Here is a 25,902-nt window from a genome sequence, read left to right on the forward strand (position 1 = left end):
GCCGGGGACGGGTGGGCTCCGCCCCCTTCCTTCCGCCTCCAGAGGGTGTTACCGCCAGGGGCGGGGATTGGGCGGGGCTGAGCGGCTCGGGCTCCGCCCCCACCCCAGCTCCCTTCGGCGCGGCAGGGCGGGGCCGGAGGGGCGGGGTCGGATGGGGCGGGGCCGACGGGGCGGGGCGGGGCCTCAGGGAGCAAGGCAGCCCGCGCACTGTGCAGGAGCCGCAGCTGCCGTCGGCCGCGCCTTCAAGGTCTCACCGCTTCCTCAGCAGAGACCCGGGCTCGGCCGCCATGTCCGCCACGGACGATGTTGACGGACTGGGCGTGGTCCGGCCGCACTATGGCTGTGAGTGCGGGGCTCTGCGGCGCGGGGGCTTCGGGGCCGGGCTCGCTGCCTGCGAGGCGCCGTTTTCCCGGGGGGCTCGTGCGGGCGGGCGCGGCAGGGCGGCTGCGGGCCGCGCGGACCCGGAAGAGCCGGCCGGGCCGGGCGGCGGGCGGGAGGGGCGGCGAGGCGCGCGACCTGGGCTCGGAGGCGGCGGCGGCGGCGGCGGCGGGGACGCAGGCGGCCCTCTTCGCCTGAGCCCGGGCGCCGCGACGGGCCCCACCCAGAGCCTCCCGCCTCGCAGCGCCGCCGAGATTTGGGGGAGACGGCCTAGGGTGAGGTGGCAGGAGGCCGGGGCAGGGCGTGTCCCGGAGCGCTGGGCTCCGCTCGCGCTTCGCGGGAAGGCGCTGCCCCGGGTGCCGCCTGCGACGTGGACCGGGGGTCGGGACCTGCTGGGGGCCCCGGGCCAGCGGAGACGTGCGGCCCGGGGCGGGCCACTTCACCTTGCTCGGGCTTCGTTCCCTGGTCAGGCTTTCAAAAATTAAAACAGAGAGAGAGAAAAAAAAAAAAAAAAAGAAAGAAAAAAAGAAAAGAAAAAAAGAACCCCTGTGACTTCCTCATTTTTCCGAACCTCGTTTTCTGTAGCCGTCCAGGGGACGGCACTGAACTTGTAGGCGGCACAGCTACCGCTGGCCGCAGGAGGGTCCTTGGGAATCCCGAGATTTCGTTTTTATTTTCTCTTGTGAGAGTAATGGTCTGTTTTTAGGATAAGTTCACTCAACAGTTATGTGTGAGGGATTGTGTCGCGTTTGTGAAATTAGTGAGTAAGAGCAGGCCCTGCCTGCCAAGAGCGTCTCAATCAGAGAAGGACAGGTGTACAAGCTAATGATAGTGAGGTGTAATAAAGATAAAAGATGCTGAGCCAGCCGGGCAAAAGCAGGAAGGTGGATGTGGAGGAGGGGTGGGGGGAAGGCAGTAAGAACACAGGTAGTGACACGTGAGGGGAGCTCTGGCGGATGCTGCGTGAGGTTGGGCAGCGTGGGGTCAGAGACAGTACACGGTGGTGGAGGGAGGAGGGTCGGGGAGAGGGAGAAGAGTTTCCAGAAGTAGTTGGGGCCAAATTGGAAAAGGCCTTGAATGCCATCCCAAGGAGTCAGGAGTCGATGCCATACCCCGGGTGCCCATGAAGTTGGCAGATTTGAGACAGACTGCCTGGGTTGGAATCCAGGCCCGGCAACCGCTTATTAGCGGTAGAGCTAAGGGCACCCAGCCTCAGTTTCCTCATCTGTAAAATGGGAGTGATAATCAGAGGATTGTTGTGGGACTTCCGTGAGAGAATGCATGTAAGGCGTTGAACATAATTACCGCCACTTAGTTCTCAATGACTGCTGCCTTGGGTTATTAATAAACAAGGGAAAAACAACACTCTCAGCTCTGTATTGGGAGAGAGTCTGGTAGATAGGCCAGAACAGAGTTGGGCCAAAATCTCAACTCAGTATTTGTCAAGTGACAACAAACTTGTACTAAAATTTCGTACAAGTCTATATGATGACACTTTTAACAAAAGGTTAAGACGAATGTAGTTGAAACTCCCTAGTTCCTGTTTTAGGAAAGTCCTCGTAGTACATCTGGCCATCCACACGTCCACAGGTTACCCTGACCTGCCAGGTGACTAACAGGAATTTGATGCCGTGGCTTTCTTTTATCTGTCAGAAAGGTTACAGATTCTTGTGTTTACATTCTTCCTTTCATGTTTTAGCTGTCCTGGATAATGAGAGACTCACTGCAGAGGAGATGGACGAAAGGAGACGTCAGAATGTGGCTTATGAGTACCTTTGTCATTTGGAAGAAGCAAAGAGGTAACGATTGGCCGGCTGCAGAGAAGGGAGCTGTTGTGATGTGAACACAGATAAAGATCTCTTTGAATATGTCCTAGGTGTGACTGTCGGAGGCTGGTAGTTTGAAGGAATAAGTATAGGTAGGGTATTTATTCACGGGAACAAGTGGCCTTGATAGCAGCTTATCGTGAAACTCTGATGGGCGCTTGTGTATTCTGAAAAATTCCCAGATCTGTGTTTGGTTTTATACGTATCGTGCATGTTTTGGGGCACTACGAGCTGTAGGGGAGAATAGCAGTTTGTGGGGGTTTTTTCCCCAGACTTTTCTTTTGTGTGTGTCTTTTTAAGTAGGCTCCATACCCAACACAGGGCTTGAACTCAGGACCCTGAGATCAAGAATCACAGGCTTTATGATTGAGCCAGCCAGGCGGCCCAGAAATAGCATTTTGGTTTTTTTTGAAATAGCATTTTTTGAAGTTTAAAGTTCTTAGCCTGGTGTTTCACTGGTTTTGATTTATACATGAATTGGATTCATTTTCCTCTTGGTAGGACTCTGGCGAAAGGTCCACCGGTTTGGCAGTATTCAAAGTTTACCGGAGTCACCATCCTCTGCATTTTTTGGGAAGTGAACGTATAAGGGCGGTTTTCCCTTTTCAGATGCTGGGACACCTGGTGGTCTTACTCTTAGAGTGTCTATTTGCTATCAGTGGTTCAGTTTTGTTTTGGTGCTGGTATTCCTTTGCAAGGCCCCAGGGCGGATAGATATAATTACAGATCTTGTTTCCTACATGTGAGCTTTGATGGAAAAGGCCAGCATGGGGTAATGAAAGGTATTTGTGATCAAAGTCCAATGAAAATCAAGGATGTTGCAGTAGTGTTAATAAACAAGAGTATTTTTGTTTTGTTAATTCTGAGGCTCTTAAAACACTTTTAGGAAAGTCCAGAGAACAATACAACAAACATCCATGTGTTCCTGAAGTTACAAGTGTTAGCCTTTCAGCTCTTTTCCTTTTCCTCTCGAAAGACATGGTCCCTTTTGTGCCCCTCCCTGGTTCCGTTGTCCTTCTTCCGTCCCTGGGACTCTCTAACAGCATTCTGATGTCTTGAATCCAGGCTTCTTTGCTGAGCTTAAACCTCTCCCTTTAGACTGGGTACAGGGGGGCAGTTAGTGGTGATTTAGGTGGGGAGAATGATAATAACACTTGTTTTTCTAAATAGAAGGTTAGACAGCAGGAAGTGAATATGTGATTAGAAAAGAGGAGGGGCGCCTGGGGGCTCAGTCGGTTAAAGGACCCACTTGATTTTGGCTCAGGTCATGATCTCGGTCCCGAGATAGAGCCCCGCGTCAGCTCTAAGCTGAGCGTGGAGGCTCCTTGAGATCCTCTCTGCCCCTGCCCTGCTCGCTCGCTTGCTCTCTCTCTCTCTGAAAATAAATAAACTTAAAAAAAAAAAGAAAAGGGGATGTTTCTCATATGAAGTGTGTAAGGGCCCCACGGAAAAAAAAGATTGGGTCCCTGTTACTTCAGCTGCGCACTAGATCTAGTTTTGGAAAGTCAAAGAATTTGAAAGCCGCAGCTGGAATGAGAGACCATCCTGTGTCTCTGTTGCGGTGACCTGGGGATGAGAGGGAAGAACCCCAGCTCCCTTCCTTCCTCCATCCGAAGCAGTTCTGCTTTTGTTTTAAACTTGGGTTTCCACAGTAAAATTCCCTTTTTACAGAGCGTCTTGGCTACCACCCCCTTGCCACCGCTACTCTAGTTCAACGCCTCTTCCACTTTAACCATTTCATGTCAGTGAGGAAGCTGAAGCCTGAGTCTGCATGGTCTACTTGTAGTTTTCTTGACTGAAGATTAGTTTTTTGAAAGTCAGTCGTGCAGTGGTTCTCAACCAAGTGTGTGCATTAGGTCACCCGGGGAACTTAAAAATACAGATATCTCGGCCTTACCGTAGAGACTCTGATTCTGTAGGTCTGGAAGGTCCAGATACCTGTATATCTTATTTAAGTTTATTTATTTTTTCAGAGAGAGAGCGAGCAGTGAGCATGGGGTGGGGGCAGAGAGAGAGGGAGAGAAAGAATCCCAAGCAGGCTCTGCACTGATAGCACAGAGCCTGATGCAGGGCTTGAACCCATGAACTGTGAGATCATGACCTGAGCCCAAATCAAGAGTCGGACACTCAACCGACCGAGCCACCAGGTGCCCCTACACCTATATATTTTAAATGGTTCTGGTGGTTCTGATAGGCTCCCCCTTAGTTGAGAGGCAAGATTTTAAAAAAAAAAAATTTTTTTTTTAACGTTTATTTATTTTTGAGACAGAGACAGAGCATGAACGGGGGAGGGGCAGAGAGAGAGGGAGACACAGAATCGGAAGCAGGCTCCAGGCTCTGAGCCATCAGCCCAGAGCCCGACGCGGGGCTCGAACTCACGGACCGTGAGATTGTGACCTGAGCCGAAGTCGGACGCTCAACCGACTGAGCCACCCAGGCGCCCGAGAAGCAAGATTTAAAATAGTTTTAGACCTCTGCGTTATGATAGCCTGACGAGAATGGTGCTTTCTGTCACATTTGCTTCTTTGCGTATTCTGTCTGCTCATTTCCATCTGCTCTAGGGCCGTTCTTTTCTGTCGGGAGTTTTCCCTCAACCCTGAGATCCAGAGTCAGACGTTTAACCGACTGAGCCACTCAGGTGTCCCTCTGAGGTGTTTTTTCCAGAATAGAAAAGTAGCCCATTTCCTTTAACATCCATGATCACCTGCAGTGTTTTTTAGTTGACTACTTTTGCATACTTAGGAAGTGACCGAGGAAGTGAGACATTGGTGATACTCTTTATTTTTTATGCTTTGGGTTATAAGGGAGGGTATAATCGTGGCGTATTGTCCTATTGGCCTGGCATCGTGGAAATGTGCCTGATTTATTTTAGGGAGGCAATCCCAGGATGCGGTGGTGGTGGTTGTTGAAAGCTTTGATTAGAAAATCAAGTTGGGAGCATGTATTTAGATTTTACTACCAGAGGGGGCTAGGAAGAAGCCTGGGGTGCTCTGCAGAGAATAGAAGACTGGGATCCCTACTGGCCATATGAAGCGGCTGCTGCCACCCTTAAAAAGTGTTTGAGGTAAACCACGGACAAATCACATGCTCTCCCGTCGTAGCTGGGGCTTTAGCTCCCGTTGTGTTTTCTACCCTGGTGAGCTGGGCTGTCCCCGTGTGCTGTTGGCACCCCACTTTCCCCTCTAGCGCAAGCCCAGTTTTCCTTTTTGGATCGGCCCCCATCCTGTTTCCTTCATAACCTCCACCCCTCCTGAGTTGGAGGAGCCCCAAGGTCTGGAATTTACACCCCTTCCAAATCCAGGAAGAAAGATCAGAGAGATCCAGGAGAGAAAAGGTTTCCCTCTTCGGTTCTATTTCTAGTACTGATACTCCTCCCCCTGGAAGCTCCACCTTCAAGTACAGTGGCTCCATTGTGTACCCCAGGGCACTCCATTTTCTCCCGTACCTGTAACAGAGCTCTTCCCTGGGAAGAGAGGAGATTGTGTAGAGAGGGTGAAGATGAATGTGTGGAGACAGTGAGTGTAAGGGTGTTTGTAGAGAAATGAGGGTGTGCCGTGGGTTTATGTTTCCCTGAAAGGTTAAGTGGGAAAATTTAGGAGTGATTCCGTAAAAGTGTGCACCTAGAGTGATTGGGAATAAGAAAATACATTCTGCTTTTCCCTATTTTTTGGAGAGTAGCTTTAATATGGAAATTAAGTTACTATTTTAATGAAATATCTGAGGATTCAGGGCTTTTTGTTACGAGCTGCAGAACAGACCAAGGACTTGAAATGTAGGTTTATTTTTTAATTTTTATTTTTAAAAAAAATTTTGATGTTTTTATTTATTTTTGAGACAGAGAGCATGAGCAGGGGAGGGGCAGAGAGAGAGGGAGACACAGAATGGGAAGCAGGCTCCAGGCTCTGAGCTGTCAGCACAGAGCCCGACGTGGGGCTAGAACTCACAGACTATAAGAATATGACCCCACCTGAAGTCGGACGCTTAACCGACTGAGCCACCCAGGCGCCCCAAAATGTGGGTTTATTTTGATCTTTTGCCTGTTCTGATTGTCTTCACATTTGTTTGGTCTGTGGAATAGCTGTATGGTAGAGATGACTAGCATTTTCACTTAGTTGAGAGAGGCGAAGTGTAAATATGTGAGCTACGCTAGGCGCTCAGGTCTTGGAGAGGAGAAAGTGATACAGAGAAGGATCAGAATGTTCACGTGAACAGACCCAGGAAGAGAACATATCAGGCCGGGCAGGACGTGTAGTCTGCAGTGAGGAGAATGTATAAATGGAAACAGGAGAAAATTCAGTTAGTTTAAAGGTCACAGGAAGAAAGTTAATCCCAGCACTCTCTGGGGTTGAAGGTTAAGGGTCCCTTCTTTCAGAGGCTTGCTGTAATGCCCTTTCAAGACCTGTCATGGGCCACCTTTCTCTTTCTGTGTCCATACCCTACCTCCCTACCTGAAGGGGCAGGGCCTACCCCCCCCCCCCCCCAACATACCCCCAGCCCCGTGTAGAAGGGAAAGCAGGGCTCTGGCTGGTTGGAGACTGGCAGAGACTTCGCATTGTTAACAAGAGCATGGCACTAAACAGGCACTCTTCCTTCTGTAATTTAGGGGAATTGAAACAGTGTCTTGGAAAAAAATCAGTTCTTGAGAACAAATTCTCTTTTGTGCATGTGACTTTGTTGTTGGCATTGAACATTTTCTAGGATGGGCTCTTTATATCTCTACATGGGAGCAGAATTCAGTAACATCTGGATATATCCAGGCTGGCACACCATGATCATGAAAGCAAGTTAAAGATATTTAAGATTAGGCAAGAAAAAAAAAAATGGGTAGGTGAGGGGATTCAGAAGAACAACACCTTGCCCATCAGCCTCTACAATTCTCAAATGGAGGAATATCCCTTCATTTTTTAGGAGGTTGGCCTATGTTTTCCTTTTACAGATGGGAAACCTAATTTAATTGCCTCATGAGACCCTGTGTGAGTCAGAGGGTCACATAGATATAGCTACTTAATGGCACATTGGGACTACAAGCCGGGGGTACATTCATGTATTCATAATTAGCAAGGTGAAGTATGGGGTGGGATTTAGTCTTAACTCTGAAAATGATGATACAGATGGAAAACCTCACTTCTATTTTCTGAAACTTACCTTGGTGCACCTGCCTTGGATAGACTCAGAGGTAAGAAGTTGGTTGCATTTAAAAGTGCCTTTGTTAAAGTTCAAACTAAGAGTGCTTTTTGCACAAACGGAAGGATTAGTTCCTACTGTGGTCAGAAAAGCATTTTACTGCTTTTTACCCTGTGGTGTAGCTGAGACACTCAGCAAAATTTACAATGAAGAAATATGGAGAGTAATCTGGTATGTATTAGGCAGTCAGCTATCTTTGGTACTAAGAAAAGTCATACTACTGTAATCTCATAATACTTATAATTAATTAAAACAGACATTTAAAAAACCTGAAACATTTGGGGCACCTGGGTGGCTCAGTCTGTTAAGCATCCAAACTTCAGCTCAGGTCATGATCTCATGGTTTGTGAGTTCAAGCCCCGCGACGGGCTCTGTGCTGACAGCTCGGAGCCTGGAGCCTGCTTCAGATTCTGTATGTCTCCCTCTCTCACTGCCCCTCCCCTGCTCATGCTCTGTCTTTCTCTCTGTCTCTCTCTCTCTCTCTCTCAAAAATAAACATTAAAAAAAATAAAAAAACAAACAAACCTGAAATGTTTTAAAAAACTTGGCTGTTGGGATATGCGAAGTGAAAAGAGTGAGGATTTTCAGTTTGGGCAGGTGTGATTTCTGATTCTGGTTTAGCAAGTTGTTTAACTTGAGGGAGTGAGCCTAAATTTGTGCTTTGCAGAATGGAGATATTACGCATCTTCTGGAGGTGCTCTGAGGGCTAAGTGCCTGGCATAGTGGCTGAAATGCAGTGGGCACTGGGTAAATGTATTCTTTATCCTGGCCCTTGGGGCAAAAGCAGATTTAACATAAAGGTGATGAGGCATTAGTAAACTTTTCTGGAGAATTTTCTGGGCACTTTCAAAGTCCTAAAGGTTTGTAGCCTTAGTTTTTTCACTTCAGATTTAAGCTTGTGTTTCACAGGAAACTCCAGAAATAAGAAGATACCTCTAGGGAGTCAGGGTGGAGGGTGTGAGAAGACTTTTCCTTTTTTTTTTTTTTTCCATTAAATGTTTATTTATTTGAGAGAGAGGGAGGAAGAGAGAGAATCTTAAGCAGGCTTGAACTCGGGGCTTGAACCCACCAATGGTGAGATCATGACCTGAGCCAAGACCAAGAGACACTTAACTGACTAAGCCACCCAGGCACCCCAAGACGTTTCCTTTTTATTTTAGTGCTCTTCGGTAGATTTAAAATGCTTTTTACAATGATCATGAATTTTATAATAAAGAAAAAAGAAAGGGCCTGAGTAAAAGGAAAAGTTGTAGATAATTTTTAGATAGTTGTATTCACAAATTTAGATCTTTTAATTGCTATATCGTTGTCTTAATTACTATTTTCAGTGGTTACATAACATTCATAATTTATTTAGGCTTATTCCAGTTTAAAATGATATTGCTTTGATTGCTGGAAAGTTTAAACATTTTTCCCATGTACTTGTTTATCAATTTTATTCACATTGTGGATGAGGTTGTCTAATAGAGTCATGATGTTAACTTTCATAAGCTCTCTTATAATATGGTCAACCTCCTGTTGCATTTGCTACCAGTATTTTCTCTTGATTTGCCATTTTGGTTTTTCACTGTACAGAAGTTTTATTTTTTAATTTTGTTAAATTTCTTTAAGATTTTATTTTTAAGTAATCTCCACATTCAACGCGGGGCTCAAATCTACAACCATGAGATCAAGAGTCACACACAATACTGACTGAGCCAGCCAGGTGCCCCTGTACAGCAGTTTTCAATTTTACGCAATTCAAATGTTAATCTTTCTCTGCAATTTCTTTGATCAATTCAAAGCCATAGTTCAAATTCTCCAAAGCCTTGCTAAAATGTGAAGTCTTATATTGTTAGCTTTTTTCAATTTAATGCTTAATTTTTGTTAGGAATCTAAGTCTTTAAATCTCATGGTGTTTGTAAATTATTCTGTCATTTTAGGGGTGCCTGGATGGCTCAGTCGGTTAAGGATCTGACTCTTGATTTGGGCTCATGATCTGATGGGTCATGGGCTCGTGAAATCGGGCCCCTCATTGGGCTCTGTGCCGATAGCACGAGTCTGCTTGGGATTCTCTCTCTCTCTCTCTCTCTCTCTCTCCCTCCCTCCCTCCCTCCCTCCCCTCCCTTTCTCCCCCTCTCTCTCCCCTTCTCTCTCTGCCCCTCTCTCTCTGCCCTTCCCCTGCTTGCACCCTCACACTCAAAATAAATAAATTTTATGCAAATTATTCTGTCATTTAAAAAAAAATCCCTCTCGTTGCCTTTTTAAAAAATACTTATCTTTTTTTTTATTAAAAAAATTTTTTTTAATGTTTATTTATTTTTGAGACAGAGCATGAACGGGGAAGGTCAGAGAGAGAGGGAGACACAGAATCTGAAGCAGGCTCCAGGCTCCTAGCTGTCAGCACAGAGCCCGACGTGGGGCTCCAACCCACAAATGAGGTTGTGACCTGAGCCAAAGTCGGACACTTAGCCAACTGAGCCACCCAGGCGCCCCCCAAAATACTTATTTTTGAGAAAGAGAGCACGAGCTCACACAGGTGAGGGAGGAGCAGAGAGAGAGGGGAGATACAGAATCTGAAGCAGGCTTCAGGCTCCCAGCTGTTAGCACAGAGCCCCACGTGGGACTGGAACCCACAAACCTCGAGATCATGACCTGAACTGAAGCTGGGTGCTTAACCAACTGAGTCACCCAGGAGCCCCTAAGTTATTCTGTCACCTAAAAATAATCTTTTTACAACCTGTTAGCAATCGATGTCTACTTTGTCAAATATTAAATTAAGTACAGTTCTATTTCTACACTATTCTTTTTTTTAAATTTTTTTTTCAACATTTATTTATTTTTGGGACAGAGAGAGACAGAGCATGAACGGGGAAGGGGCAGAGAGAGAGGGAGACACAGAATCGGAAACAGGCTCCAGGCTCTGAGCCATCAGCCCAGAGCCTGATGCGGGGCTCGAACTCACGGACCGTGAGATCGTGACCTGGCTGAAGTCGGACGCTTAACTGACTGCGCCACCCAGGCGCCCCTACACTCTTTATTCTTTTATGGTAAACTATATTTCATTTTTCTTTTTTTTTTTTTAATTTTTTTTTTTTCAACGTTTATTTATTTTTGGGACAGAGAGAGACAGAGCATGAACGGGGAAGGGGCAGAGAGAGAGGGAGACACAGAATCGGAAACAGGCTCCAGGCTCTGAGCCATCGGCCCAGAGCCTGACGCGGGGCTCGAACTCACGGACCGCGAGATCGTGACCTGGCTGAAGTCGGACGCTTAACCGACTGCGCCACCCAGGCGCCCCTATATTTCATTTTTCTTGAGAAAATGTGTAGAACTTAGGAACATCTAAAGCTGGCTTGATTTTAGCTCCATGACAAATGACTTTTTTCTGTTTTGTTTTGGCCTCACAATTTTCCATGATTTGAAACTTGTGGAGTTCTTCTTTCTTAAAGATTCCTCGAGTTATATATTAGAGTTGATGTTGGCTTAGTAATTTTGCCTGTAATGTGGAGACTCTTGATTTATATTATCTTTCTGGTTTGTTTGTTTTTGTTTTGTGTTTTGTTTGTTTTAGCTCTAAGGAGTTGTACCTTTAATAATTAGTTCTGACTCATTAGTTCCGTCTTGGGGTACCTGTTGGTAGGTTAGATCTCTGTAGTTTGTTTTATGGCTATTCTCCATTTTGTCTGTTTATGTTAAATCAGGACTAGATATGTGTCCCACATCTATCTTTTGATTTACTGGATTTTTCTACTGTCTTGGTTTTTTCCCCTTTGGTTCTGTTAATGGTAGTTTCTTTGTCTTATTGCAGTTTTCATTTTGGATTGTTCATTCCTTTTCCCTCTCTATTCTTGTTAATAGATTTAATGGTCTCTAGTTCATGGAGAATAGTGTGACACATATAGCATTCTTTTCAGGTGGAAAAAAGGAGGCTGGAGCCAAGAGTTGGGTTGAATACTTTACCAGTTCCCCTTATTTTCAGTAAGTCTCAGAGTGGGTGTGACCACAGGAAACCAGTGTTAAGAGGCCAGCTAACTGTATAGATTGCTCCCCCATCAAGATTGGGAAAGTCTAATTGGGCTAAGTGGGCTATTTATTTGACTGAATTTGGCATTTATTTCTTCTAGTCTTAGAGTCAGAGTAACAATCGTGTTTGTATATTTTAATGTTCCCAATGAAAGAATAGGAAAAATGTATTTGGGGGCCTAAGTTGGCATGTTCTAGGAATTTAATTTTCTGGCTTTGCATGATGACCCGTCTCTGATTTCTGCAGAATTTCTTCTGCTTCACAGTTTAGCGATTTGGGGATATCTGTTGGTAGCAGGACCTATTCTGAACATTTTTAAGCCATGTGGTATTTGATGGCTTCTGGTTATTTCCAATTGAGACTGCTAAATAAACCCCTCGCAGGAAGTATTTGTGTAAGAAAGTGCTGGTAGGCAAAGTGAGACCATTCGGAAGTGATTCATATGACTGGGACTGTTTGTTTAAAATTTGGGACCTGGTTGCTTAGAGACCATATCTTTGAGCAAACTGAGTAAAGTGCCACTCGAGTGCACAAGTTCTGTGTCCCACCTGATCCAGTCAGGACTGTGCCGCTTGGTTTTTCTTCGAGATGAGCTCCTGCTATTCCGATTGATCCCTGTGCTTTGACAGGACATGAATCAAAAATCTTAAACATATAAATGAAAGATCTGGTTAATGTTTTATTTTGAAGAGAAAGTTTTCTTGCTTAAGCTTGAATGTTGTTTTGAAATTTTTTTCTTAAAATTCTATGTTGGGAAGAATTGTTATTTTCCAATAAGGCATTTTATTATAGAAATCTCAATACTTCAAATACTTTTACAACAGTTAAAGGGAAACAAACACCCCCCTCCCCCCCCAAAAAAAACCCAAAAAGCAAAACCAACCCAAAACTCAAGCCTGCAATTTGCCAGGACATCATGATATAAAATATTTTGTCTGGGGCATCTGAGTGGCTTATTCGGTTAGACCTCCAACTCTTGATCTCCGCTCAGGTCACAATTTTGTGGCTCCTTTGGTCGAGCCCCACGTCGGACTCTGCACTGACAGTGCAGTGCCTGTTTGGGATTCTCTGCCTCTCTCTGCCCCTCCCCTGTTCGAGCTCTGTCTCTCTTCTGTCAAAATAAGTAAATAGACATTAAAAAAAAAAAGATGAAGAACATTGTTCTGTCTGCCCCAAGATCGTCGTGTTCCTCTGCCTCTTCACCGTCATTATCAATACCATGTATTGAGCACTTATATGCGAGGCGCTGTGCTAAGCACTTGGTATGCATTAGCAGATTAGCTGATTCGGGTGATTAGCTCTTCTTAAAGAGGTGCTTATTCTTATCTGCATTTAACAGAAAAGAAAGCAAAGCTTGGAGAGGCTGACTTGCCCGGCTAGTGAGTGGCAGAGCCGGATTTCAGTTCTGGCAAGTGCCCAGACCTGGCAAGCTTGCTGCTGCAGTACCACTGCTTCTAAAAATAATGACAGCGGCAGTAACTGCCTGTAATTAAGTACTTTACACACAACATTACTGCGAGATGGGCATTATTTTTATTTTGAAGAGGGGGAAAAAATGAATTAGTATCGCTTGTCTGCTGGCCTCGTAACTGTCTGTGGGGTTCAAGCCCAACTCGACACTAGTGCTGTTGACCTCTATAGGCACAGAAGGGGCGACACTGAAGTCCACCATTAAGTCAGCTGGTTCCCACAGGTGTTAATTGCCTACCTGTCTGATGGGCAAGTGCCCACTTACTGCAGAGTCTTTTGCCTGCCACTCTGTGTGACGACCGTTCTCTGATTTGTCCCGTAGCTTTGTGTCTAACTGGTGTTGGACTATTTTTTTTACTTTGTTTTATACTTGTTTTATTTACTGAAGAGCTAAAGATAGTGATGGACGTACATAAGTAGCTGTTAAATGTTTGTTGATTGGTGAAAGATTTATTCATGCTAATAAGAAATGTGGTAAACATAGGGGTGCCTGGCTGGCTCAGTCGGTGGAGCGTGCAACTCTTGAATTTGGGGTCGTGGGTTGGAGCCCCACGGTGGGTGCAGAGATTACTTAAAGTAAAATCTTAAATACAGCAAACGTAAAATCTTAGCTAAGTGATTTTTATAGGTATCTGTGATAAATGTGTATGTTTAACTTTTTGGACCTAACTCCCGCTCGGTAAGATGATTTCCTTGGAAGGGGGAGCGGTTGCAGCAGAGGTGATGCAGTTGAATACGGTGACTTTGGGGAGGCCAGAGAGTTCTGGTTTGGCTTTCATGTTCATAACCTGGGATTTGCTTGTGATTCCGCCCAGAAAGGCATGTCTTCTTCCCAGTTGCTTGTTTTTTACATAATGACCTCATGCAGACAGGAGTGGCAAATTGGATTGGAAATTGCCTCGGATCGTTTGGCAAGAACTGTATTTTTTGGTGTTGTGGGTGGAGGAAAGTCCTGTCTAAAGGCCTCTATTTCTTCTTTACTCAGAATACCTTCCTGTTGACTCATTGGAAATCATAACGAAAAGCAGAAGGAGCATTGGAGAGGCAGCTGCCAGCCCAGGGCTTGGCTTCTGTTGGGGCAGATGTTTGGGAACTAAGAGGACTCTGGCTTTAGGAAAAATTGTGAGACTTTTGTAGTAGAAGGGAAGTGACTATTATTGTGATAGGTATTATCCATAAGGTAGAAATTATCCACCTGCTTCTAGGGATTATTAATCTGCAACATAAAAAACAAGGTATATATTTTAAAAATTATTTATTTTTGACAGCGGGAGGGAGGCTTGGTTGGGGAGGGGCAGAGAGAGAAGGAGATAGAGAATTCCAAGCAGGCTCCATGCAGTCAGCACAGAGCCCAATGTGGAGCTCAAATCCACGAACCGTAAGGTCATGACCCGAGCTGAAACCAAGAGTCGACACTCAACCGACTGAGCCACCTAGGAGCCCCAAGATATTTTCTTGAATAGGGTTAGTGTTCCTACAAACTGAAGCAGAAGGAACTAAAGTACAAAGGAGGGAATGAGACAAAATTAGAAGAGGAAAAATTGAAAAGAAGGAGGAAAAAACCTGTGATTATTGAAGATAGAAAAATGATATAAAAATAAAATTTAAATACAAAAAGCCTTACAGTAGAGCAGATCACTTCATTACAGATAACATATACATATCAGATGACCTCTAGATACAAAAAAGGAAACAAAAGTTACTTACTACTTGCCAGGACTATTGTAACAAAATGTTTTTCTGCTCTGAAGGCATACTGTTATGTCATTAGTTTGGACAATGCTTCTTAATCATTGATTGAAAAGGTGGTGCCCAGCAGTGGTTTGACTTTGGGGATTTCCTTTAAAAACTTGAGAAGTCCCACAAAAATATTCTTAGGCAGATTTTAGTTTCTTTAATTAAAATTTTATTTTTAATCATTAAAAAAAATCAATAATACATGAACATGATACTTAGAGGCTATGCTAGGATATATAGTGAAAAAAAAGTCTGTGTCCCAGCCATTCCGTTTTTCCCCAGTTGGAACCACAGTTATGAATATGTGTCTTTCATTATTCAATGCATATAAATCCTAGTCACTTATTTCCTTGTCATATTCTGCTTTCCATCTCATAACTTACTCCACATGAATACATCATAGTACCTCATTTTTGTCTTCACAGTTGCATACTTTTTCAGTGTATAGATTGAACCTACCAGTGCATATTTTACCCCAGCTTTTGCTATTATAGTGTTGTAGTTAGCAACTTTGTATGTATGTCATCTCGCACTTGGGGGTATTGTAGGATAAATTTCTAAAAGTGGGATTTCTAAGTCAAAGGGAATGTGTGCATTTAGTTTTTTTTTTTTAATTAAAAAAAAAATTTTATTTTTGAGAGACAGAATGTGAGCCAGTGAGGGGTAGAGAGAGAGGGAGACACAGAATCTGAAGCAGGTTCCAGGCTCTGAGCTGACAGCACAGAGTCTGACAGAGGGCTCGAACTCACAGACCGTGAGATCTTGACCTAAGGTGAAGTTGGATGCTTAACCGACTGAGCCACCCAGGTGCCCCAGTTTTGATAAATATTGTCAATTTGGTCTGGAAGTTGTACCATCCGTAATGTATAAGAGGGCTGCTTTATCCATAATTTCATCAACCTGCAGTATTATAGTTTTTTTAATATTTGAGAATTTCATAGGTGAAAATGGTGTTTCATTGTAGTTTCATTTTCAGATTATCTAATTCTGAGTGAAGCTGAACAAGTTTTTTGTTAATTTAACTTTTTTTTTAATTTATTTTTTTTAAGTAAGCTCCACACCCAGTGTAGGACTTGAACTTACTACCCTGAGATCAAGAGTTGCATGCTCTACTGACAGAGGCAGCCAGGTTTCCTGAGGATCTTTGTTTAAGAGCCATTTGTATTTCCTTTCTGCCAATTGTTTTGGTAGAATCCTTTGCTCATTTTTCTGTTGAGTTTTTTCTTACTGATTTGTAAGAGCTGTTTATATATTGAGGGGATTGATGCTTTGGATGCCACATGTGCTGAAAAGAATCCAGTTTGTCCTTTAAGTTTGACTTTAAGGTTTTTAAAATAATTTAGAATTTCATTTTATTATTATTTTTAACAATTTAGAATTTTAAAACATGTTTGATTTTATTAATGTTTTTTTAGTTTTAGACTTTAGGCTTTATGTCTTTTTTAGAGTCATTTATACCAATACCATACAAAAACATTCCTCTGTGTTTTCTTCTAGTATTTTTAGGATGTAAAGAGTTTTAACATGTAACCCCTTGATCCATTTTGAATTTTTTTTGGTATGAGGACTAAAGTAGAGATCCTGCTTTATTTACTTATTTTCTCTAGATGTTTGGATAATACATATTGAGCATCAACAATGACTCTCTGATGAGATGTTCTGTGTAGTTTGCCTTGCTGTCTATGAATTGAGATCTTAATTTTTTTTCAGAACAAGGCAGGTTCAGCTGTTGAGACTTATTTATTTACTTTAAAATTTTTTGAGATTTAAAAAAAAATGTTTATTTTTTGAGAGACAGCGCAGGTGGGGTGAGGAGCAGAGAGAGGAGACAGAGGATCCAGTGTAGGCTCCGTGCTGACAGTAGAGAGCCCGATGTGGGGCTCGAACTCATGAACTGGGAGACCATGACCTGAGCCGAAGTCGGATGCTTAACCGAAGGAGCCACCCAGGCTCTTCCAACTGTTGAGATTTTTGAAACATAAAAATACCATTTTATTTTTTTTTTATTTTTTTTATTTATTTTTTTTTTTTTAATTTTTTTTTTCAACATTTATTTATTTTTGGGACAGAGAGAGACAGAGCATGAACAGGGGAGGGGCAGAGAGAGAGGGAGACACAGAATCGGAAACAGGCTCCAGGCTCTGAGCCATCAGCCCAGAGCCTGACGCGGGGCTCGAACTCCCGGACCGCGAGATCGTGACCTGGCTGAAGTCGGACGCTTAACCGACTGCGCCACCCAGGCGCCCCTAAAAATACCATTTTAGAGAAACTGGCTAGAATTTTCCAGAGTACTTTGAAGCAGGTTGTATTGTGCCATAAAAAACGACTAATCAGTGTGTAATGAAGTTGGCATTGAGAAAACAGGTTTTGGATGAACAGCTTTGGCATACAGACTGTGATGAGATGAATCAGCTTGCCAAAGTAACGCAGTTTATTCTTTGTGTTAAAGGAGAATACAGTTTGGGATTTGGAAACTGTGGCTGACTAGATTTGACTGGTGGGTTCTATAGGCTTTTTATCGTGGGTTATAAGTTCCGAATCTCAAAGGGAGAAGATAGTGTAAGCAGGATTTCTCACCCCTCGTTTCCTCTCAGACTCTTCTCACAGACTTTCTTGCTTAGAACTAGTGTTCCAGAGTACATGGTTTGGGAAGCACTGTTTTTGTGTCAGCATAATGATTTGAGGGACTATTTCAAGTGACAATTTGGAACATGTTCCTGGTTAGTTCTCAACTGTTATATGTTTTATCTGTAGTTTCTTTCTGTTCTTTGAGTTCTAATGTTCTCAGCTTAGAGAGCTTAAATTGAAGCCATTACTGTACTAACTGGGTAGGTATAATTGCTAAACTGTCATCAGTGATCTTTAAGGCATTGTGCAGAACTGCAGTGTGGTTTTTAAAAGTGGAGGAGGGTGGGGCACCTGGGGTGGCTCAGTTGATGGAGCATCTGATTATTGGTTTTGGTTCAGGTCGTGATCTCATGGTTCGTGGGTTCAAGCCCCATGTTGGGCCCTGTGCAAACATTACAGGGCCTGCTTGGGATTCTCTCTCTCTCTGCCCTGCCCTCGTGAGTGCGTGTGTGTGTGTGCATTTGAGCTTTCTCTCTCAAAATAAATAAACTTAAAAAAGTAGAGGAGGGCAAATGTACTAATTATTAAAAAGGAAAAGAAGATAATCATAAATTCTAGTCTAACGAATTAGTCTGGGGCAGAATTCCTAGCATATTGTCAAGTAGGTGAGCACTTAGGAAACAAGTGATGCTTAGGAGTCAACCAGGGCTTTCTGAGACAAGCTCTGTCACATTAAGATCATTTCCTCTTTGACGACAGCGTCACCAGATTGGTGAATCAGAGAAACACAGTAATGTCTAGATTTCAGTAAGGCATTTGCAAGTGTGTCTTGTGATACATTAGTGACAGGTTTGACAAATGTGGACTAGATTGTAAGGTAATTAAGATTTGTAGCCAGTTGAATAAACCATATTCAAAAAGAGCTGCTAGATGAGGAGTAATTGCTTAATGGGCGCGAGCTTTTCTCTTTGGGTGGTGAAAATCTTCTGGAATTAAATAGTCATGGTGGTTGCACAACATTTTGAGTATACTAAAAAACACTGAATTGCATACTTTAAAATGGTTAAAAGTGGTGAATTTATGTTATATGAATTTTATCTCAAGGATAAAAGGAGTTACTAGGTTTTAAGTTCAAAGAAAGCTCTCTAGGGCATGTTACAGATAAAACATTTTTCTTGGGGCTTATCAGTGATGTGTATTGATTAAATTTGAGTTTGACTTGTTGCTGGAGGGATGGTTAATACACTTCATGACAAGTTCTGCATTCAAAATACCCTGAATCTAATGAGATTTAATAGTAATAAATGTGACATCCTACATTGGGGTTCAAAAATGGAGTGTTTAGGTACACGATAGAGTAGCAGCATTTATGGCAATAGCATTAGTAGGAAAAAAGAACACACTGAAACAAATCTGTGTTGTTTACCAGTTCGTTAATAGAAATGTGGTATATGTCCCTTTGTCCTCTGTACTCATCAGAGGCTATCAAGTTCATCTTCAGGTCTGGAGGCCATACTTTAAGAGGGACCTTGATAGTCTAGAGCAAGGGTGATAGTTGTGTGATGGGATTCTTTCACACCCACAGCAGGCATTGCTGATAGGTCAGAATCCTTAGAGAGTGAGGAACCCCATCAGTGGGTGTTGGTGCATTGGTTGAGACATGGTTATTGTTCAAGGACTCGTGCATGTTGAATCAGCTTGACCAGGATGGTAAAAGGTCTATAAATTATGATGTATGAGAAATCCTTGAAAGGACTGAGAGTATTTAATATGGAGACAAGATTCAGGGGGACTATAGAAACATAGAATCTCAGAAGTGCAATCTTTCACCCAGTATAGGAATTCATTCAACTGTTAACACTTTGCCTATTATTATTAAAAGATCTGAAATATGGAAGAGGGGTTCAATTTATCATGTGTGGTACCAGAGGAACAGAACCAGGCAATGGAAATCTGCTTAATTTGAGGAAGAACTTTATAGCAATAAGAAATTTCAAAAAAATAAAAGATCTGCTTTGGAAAAATCCATGTTGCAGAAGATTTTCAAGCATAGACTATGTAACAGTTGATGGAAGATTATGTTCTAACCTAAGTACTTTCTCCAGTTACTTCAAACAATTTTTATTTTCATCTCCTGTGTTATTCAAAGGTTTTTTTTTTTTTTTTAATGTTTATTTTTGAGAGAGAAAGAGAGAGAGTGTGTTAGAGCAGGGGAGGGGCAGAGAAGGAGACACAGAATCTGAAGCAGTCTCCAGGCTCCGAGCTGTCAGCACAGAGCCTGATGTGGGGCTCGAACTCACAAATCATGAGATCATGACCTGAGCTGAAGTCAGATGCTTAACCTACTGAGCCACTCGGGTGCCCCAAAGGTATTTTTATTTTAAGTGATAACATTCTATTGCTCAATTTTTTTTTTTTTTCCCTTGGCATGGCTAAACCAGTTGGGAAAAGCACTTCCAATAAAATAAAACAGGTAGAAAGCATTTGTAGTTCCTCATTGTGCAGGACTCTCTAATATAGAACTGGAGAAGATGGCAAATGGCAAATGCTTATTAACCCAGTCCTGTCCATAGGGGCGTTACAGATTAATTGGACAGATAGGGCATCACCATTTGGAAAAAAAAAAAAGTTACCTAACATCAAAGGTTGGAAGGTCTAACTAATGTCGCAAGACAATATAAGATTGCCAATGAAATGATGCAGTTAAATGTGTGAGAGTTTAGATGAGGGAAAGATTATTTTATGGCTGAGCTTTGCAAGATAAGCTGAAATCAGATAGGCAAGAAGGGGAAGCAGAAATATACACATTTTTTGTGTTCCTTTAGAGATGAGATTGCCTTTTTCTACTTTTTGGTACCCAGGAGCACTCCTTCCACAGTGCTTTTCCGCAAAGTAGCTGCTCAGTAATATTCAGTTAAATTGGTGCAAAGCTGTGTGGAGTGTGGGGTTGGGGTGGTTAAGAGAATTTCAGCATTGTGGGATGAGAGCTTAGGATGATTTTTTTATTACTTGGTTATAATTGATACCAGTGCTGTGGTCCTTAAGCAAGAGGGAAAGAACAGTTTGTTATTCAGCAGTTATTTTTTGAGCACTGTACTTGAAAGGTAAATCAGAAAAGGATTCCACCCTTATGTACTTAAATAACTATATTAAGAGGTAAAGAGGTACAAAGTGCCAGTGGAAGGTTTAGAGGAAGTTTGGAGGAAGGAGAGATTATTTCCAAGGGTAGATCATGGAAGAGTGCATGGAGGAGGTGACTTTTGAAAGTAACATTTGAATTGTCAGATGGGGAAGGCCAATCAAAAAGCTCTTACCAACTCTTTATTCTTAGTGGTCATCTCCATCCTTAGCTTCCCATATTACAGCTTGATGACCTCTCTTTACGAACTCTCTCAATTTCTCTGGCCCTAACAAATTTATCCCATCTTATTTAACATGGCAGCTTGACCTTCCCTGTAGCAATGGGAGAAATATCTTTCTTCCTAAGGCTCCATCTTCTATGTGTGGTCTGGATCATACTCCTTTTTGTCTTCTAGGGTTCATATTCCAGGATTCTTTTCTTTTTAATGTTTATTTATTTTTGAGGGGGGGGAGGGGCAGAGAGAGAGGAAGACACAGAATCCGAAGCAGGCTCCAGACTCTGAGCTGTCAGCACAGAGCCCGACGCGGGGCTCGAACTCACAAGCGTGGGATCATGACCTGAGCTGAAGTCATTCGCCTAACCGACTGAGCCACCCGGGCACCCTTCCCAGGATTGTTTTCTTTTTTTTTTTTTTTATTTTTATTTTTATTTTTATTTTTGGGACAGAGAGAGACAGAGCATGAACGGGGGAGGGGCAGAGAGAGAGGGAGACACAGAATCGGAAACAGGCTCCAGGCTCTGAGCCATCAGCCCAGAGCCCGACGCGGGGCTCGAACTCACGGACCGCGAGATCGTGACCTGGCTGATGTCGGACGCTTAACCGACTGCGCCACCCAGGCGCCCCCCAGGATTGTTTTCTTAACTATAACTTAAACTTTTTCCTGTTGATTCTTTTCTCTGTAGCACGTAAACATCCTCACCCATTCCAGATCTATTCCCTTAATACTAGACCCTCCTCTGATTATTGTAATTATCCCTTCTTTTGTTCCTTCAGGAAGAACTTGTCTTTACTCCCCGTACCCACTTCTTTATCCTAACTTGTGTGGGTGTGGTTTGTGTACCCTTCTTTCCCCTACCGGATTTCTCTTGCTGGAATGACTGATGACCTAATTGTTGTGTCCATTAGAAAATTTTCAGTACTTCTCTTAATCTCTGTGGCATATGACACTCTTGTCCATTTCATGAAATTTTCTTCAAGTGGGTATCTTTTTATACTTTTTGAATTTTGACTTATGTATATATATTGCCTATCTATGAGTAAATTCAGGGGACCCTGGGTGGCTCAGTCGGTTGAGTGCCCAACTCTTGATTTTGGCTCAGGTCACAATCTCACAGTTGTGGGATGGAACCCTGCCTTGGGGCTCCACACTGTGTGTGGAGCCTGCTTGGGATATATTCATTCCCTCTCTCTCCTGCTCTCTCTCCTTCCCTCTTCCCCACACCTTCTCGCCGTCCCCCAACCCCCACAGTCGATCTTTCTCTCTAAAATAAAAAATAAAAAAAAAGAAGAAAAGAAAGTAAATTCAGGTAGCATCCACCTCCTCCAGGAAGCACCCACCACCCTTACCCTAGGTCTGAGTCAGGTACTCCTCTCTTGTGTTTCTACCTGTCCCTCCCCACCCCTGTCTTTATAATATGTTATAAATGCCTTATACTTTTCTCTTCCCTAACATACTGTGAGCCTCAGAGGGCAAGGATTATGTCCTTAATGATTAAGACAGTTAACCCGTCCTCCTGACATGTTCTCACTAAGTACTAGGTCTGAAAATTAAGTTTCAGACCTAGTACTTGCTCTACAGGCTCTCCTTGGTCTCCGGGGCTCTAGCAGCTGCGGCAGTAGGCTGAGATGGCTGGCCCAGAGCCTTGCACTTGCAAGGAAATGGGTACCTGTCTTCCGCCTCCTAGAGGACTCTCACCTGTGTCTTTCCCCAAGTTCTGCTCACAGCCGGCCAGCAATGACTAGGCTGCAGCTGGTGAGACTTAGTATCATCTAACTCAGTTTGAAGATTTTGTTTTCATTTAAGGTTAAAAGGTCTTTCACGCTTTGTGATACGTGGCAGAGATGGATGGGTAGATCAAACATGGTAATGTTTCGCCAGGCTCTGCATCTGACGACGTGGTCTGGGAGTCAGCAGTTAATCCTGTTAGTGCAGGGACTTTTTAGAAAAACTTCTTTGAAGTAATAATTTACATGCCATAAAGGTCTCCCATTTTTTAATGTACAACTTAATGAGTTTTAGTAACTTTATCGAATGGTGCAACTGTTACCATAGTGTAGTTTCCATCACCCCAGTAAGAATGGGGACTCTTGAAATATAACAGTTAGACGTTTCATTTTGGCAAGTAGACTTTACATAACTTATCCAATTTAGCAAAGACTAAAATTATTTGCTCAGAGATGTTTAGGTTAAATAAGTTATTACTTAAGAAGAATGGCCTCCTGGGTAGCTCAGTCGGTTAAGCATCTGACTCTTGATACCAGCTCAGGTCATGATCTCACAGTTCATGGGTTTGAGCCCTGAGTCTGGCTCTGTGCTCTGAGTGCAAAGTCTGCTTGGAATTCTCCCATCCCCTCCCCCCCCCTTCCCCTGCTTGTGCACTCATTCACTCTCTAAATAAATGAATAAGAGAAGGAGGAGGAGAAGAAGAAGAAAGTTTCTTTTCTGTTTCTCATTCATTCCTATAGCTATTCAGATTGGCTTAATTTATACTCAGAAGTTTCTTTTAAAGCAGATACTATCAAGGTTTCTCACGTGCTTGCATGGCTTGGGAAACAAGCCTTTATAAATCTTTCTTGCCTGGATTACTGCCAGTACTTCTTAGGACTGTGTATCCTTACCCATTCCTCCTCCTCACCCTACTGCTTAGAGTGATCTGTCAAGTTATATTTGATCATTTTATTCCTGTTTCAGATCCTTCAGAAGGTTTGTGTATTCTCTTCCCTTGGCCTATGACTTGTTCTCCCCACCTAAACACTACCCCACTCCACCCCCACCCCCCAGTCCTTCAAGACCTAAATGTCATTTTCTCTGGGAAACTAGCCCTAATTCCCTTCCTCTTCAGGTGGTGAGTTCTTTTTTTTTTTTTTTTTTTCCAACGTTTTTTATTTATTTTTTTTGGGACAGAGAGAGACAGAGCATGAACGGGGGAGGGGCAGAGAGAGAGGGAGACACAGAATCGGAAACAGGCTCCAGGCTCCGAGCCATCAGCCCAGAGCTCGAACTCACGGACCGCGAGATCGTGACCTGGCTGAAGTCGGACCCTTAACCGACTGCGCCACCCAGGCGCCCCAGGTGGTGAGTTCTTTATCGAATACATTAGTTTCTCTCAAGACTTGTTCCTGCCACACTGTATTATAATTACTAGGTATTTCCAGTGCCTGGATGGTGCTTAGATAAGTTAGGGTCTTAGTAGAATCCTAATTGCAAGGAAAGACTGCCCAGCTTGGGAGGTTTTCAGCCGCGAGTAACCCTGGCATGAGGGAGCATCTGCTCTGCACGCCGGGTGTGGTAACCGGAGGAGTGGAGGAGCGGCTCCTGGAGGAACTGAATCTCAATGGTGTGGAGCGTCAGTTCCGGCATTGGTCTGTTCCTCTTCTGTATTGCACAGAGCTGGGAAACCGCTGAAGTCACGTGCTCTGCAGAACTTGTTCAACCCGTTTCCTCCTCACAGACCCCTAATTCTGAGTCCCACCCTGATTCTTGCCTCCATATGCTCTAGGTCTGGGCTTGTTTTAGGGCTTACCACACTAAGAATTCTCTGAATAGTGATTTCTTTGTCTTGCTGCAGGGGTGGAATGGGTAGGGCCAAGTATGAGGTTCCTGTGACAGTGCTATCATAGGACAAGGTAGGCAGGTATTAGGCAGGTTACTAGGTGTCAGACTCTAGAAGCAGGTTTATTTCTGCAATCTAGCTAATTCGTGCATGTACTTGTAACACAGATACACGGCTACCGTTACTTAGAGTCTGTTGCTTGTATGCATTCTCTCATTTGGTCTTCAGAACAGTCTTATGAGACTAGGTGTTTTTGCAGACAGGAACCTGAAGCTCAGAGACGTTAGTTAGATTACTAGTCATTCTTGCTCATTCTTATTTCCTTCCTTCATTTCTCACGGAAGAAGTGGGTATGTTGCTGTCTATAACGAGCTGCCCCCTGTACTGTTCAGAGCCTTGCCTTCTTTATTTCTTGTATCTTTAGTCCCCTGTGCACTTGTTCCTTTCTTGCGGCCTGCAAATAACTGCCTCTTCGTGAGTCATCAACAGAGAGAGGTGCCACCACCTCAGATCTACCCTTTCTCCATTCCTCCGATTTCTCTTACTTCTTCAACTTCCCGAAAAAGAAGTCTACTTTGGCTGTTTCTAGTTCCCCACTTCTACTTACTTTCCTAGTGTAATCTCTTCATGCTCCACCACTCCACTGAGGTCCCCGTGAGGATGGGGCCTGCTTCCTTGTTTTCCGCGTCCTTTTCTCTGCCGTTCACCTCTCTGCAGCTTCCTGACAAGTTGTCCTTCCTTGCTTGCCATCATGTGATTCTGCCACGGTTCTCATTTTACCATAGTGACTGTTCTCTCTTTGTAATAGTGTTGGTGTTCTCTGAAGCACAGTCTTGATCATTTATTTATTTTTTAAGTTATTTACTTAGTTAAGTAATCTCTACTCCCAACACGGGACTCGAACTCATGACCTTGAGATTAAGCGTCACATGCTCCTCTGACTGAGCCATCCAGGCAGGCGTCCCTTGACCATATTTTATTTTGCTCAACGTCTGATTCTCTGGTGAGCTCTTCCACTCCCGTGGTGCCCCTCTTCACACTGGGGTCTCCAGCTGGGCCTCTGTCCTGAGTCTTTCAGACTTTCCACTGCCTGTAGGATGTCACCACCTGATGTCCCGTTCTTGTTTCAAGCAGAACATGTTTCCGGCATGAATTTATCATTCTGGTCTTGTGTCCCAGCCTCGTCGGCTGGCAGCCTCTTTCACTTAGCCGTCCGCGCCACAGGTCACCAAGTCATATCTTAAAGTGAAGCAATCCTTTGCCTTTTATGGAAGTTTCTCAAAGTTTACTAATGATGGTACACGTTGCCAGATTTCCTTCTGGAACAGTGCAAGAATGTGGGGTTTCCCCATGTATTGGATGATAAGTTGCTATTGTCCCTTTTTATCTTTGCCAGTCTGATAGCCAAATATGGCATTATTGTTACTTTAATTTGATTAGTAGTGAGATTAAGAATTTTTCCTATAATTACTGGCCATTTGCATTCTTTTTTTTAATTTTATTTTTAATTTTTTAAAATTTACATCCAAATTAGTTAGCATATAGTGCAACAATGATTTCAGGAATAAATTCCTTAGTGCCCCTGACCCATTTAGCCCATCGCCCCTCCCACAACCCCTCCAGTAACCCTCAGTTTGTTCTCCATATTTATGAATCTCTTCTGTTTTGTCCCCCTCCCTGTTTTTATATTATTTTTGTTTCCCTTCCCTTATGTTCATCTGTTTCGTCTCGTAAAGTCCTTGTATGAGTGAAGTCATATGATTTTTGTCTTTCTCTGACTAATTTCACTTAGCATAATACCCTCCAGTTCCATCCAC

The 25,902-nt window shown here is 43.5% G+C and overlaps 1 protein-coding gene across 1 annotated transcript in view; it reads left to right on the forward strand.

Moving 5' to 3' along the window:
• Nucleotides 1-209: 209 nt before the first annotated feature.
• IQGAP1 (IQ motif containing GTPase activating protein 1) overlaps nt 210-25,902 on the forward strand; it is a 103,378-nt gene continuing 77,685 nt past the window's right edge. Inside the window, exons 1-2 of the mRNA XM_030317324.2 lie at nt 210-342; nt 2,078-2,177. Coding sequence (XP_030173184.1) covers nt 288-342; nt 2,078-2,177 — 155 coding nt within the window. The 5' untranslated portion in view covers nt 210-287. The remainder of the gene's footprint in view (nt 343-2,077; nt 2,178-25,902) is intronic.

Source organism: Lynx canadensis, chromosome B3 (assembly GCF_007474595.2).
Source record: "Lynx canadensis isolate LIC74 chromosome B3, mLynCan4.pri.v2, whole genome shotgun sequence".
NCBI classification, from domain to species: Eukaryota; Metazoa; Chordata; class Mammalia; order Carnivora; family Felidae; genus Lynx; species Lynx canadensis.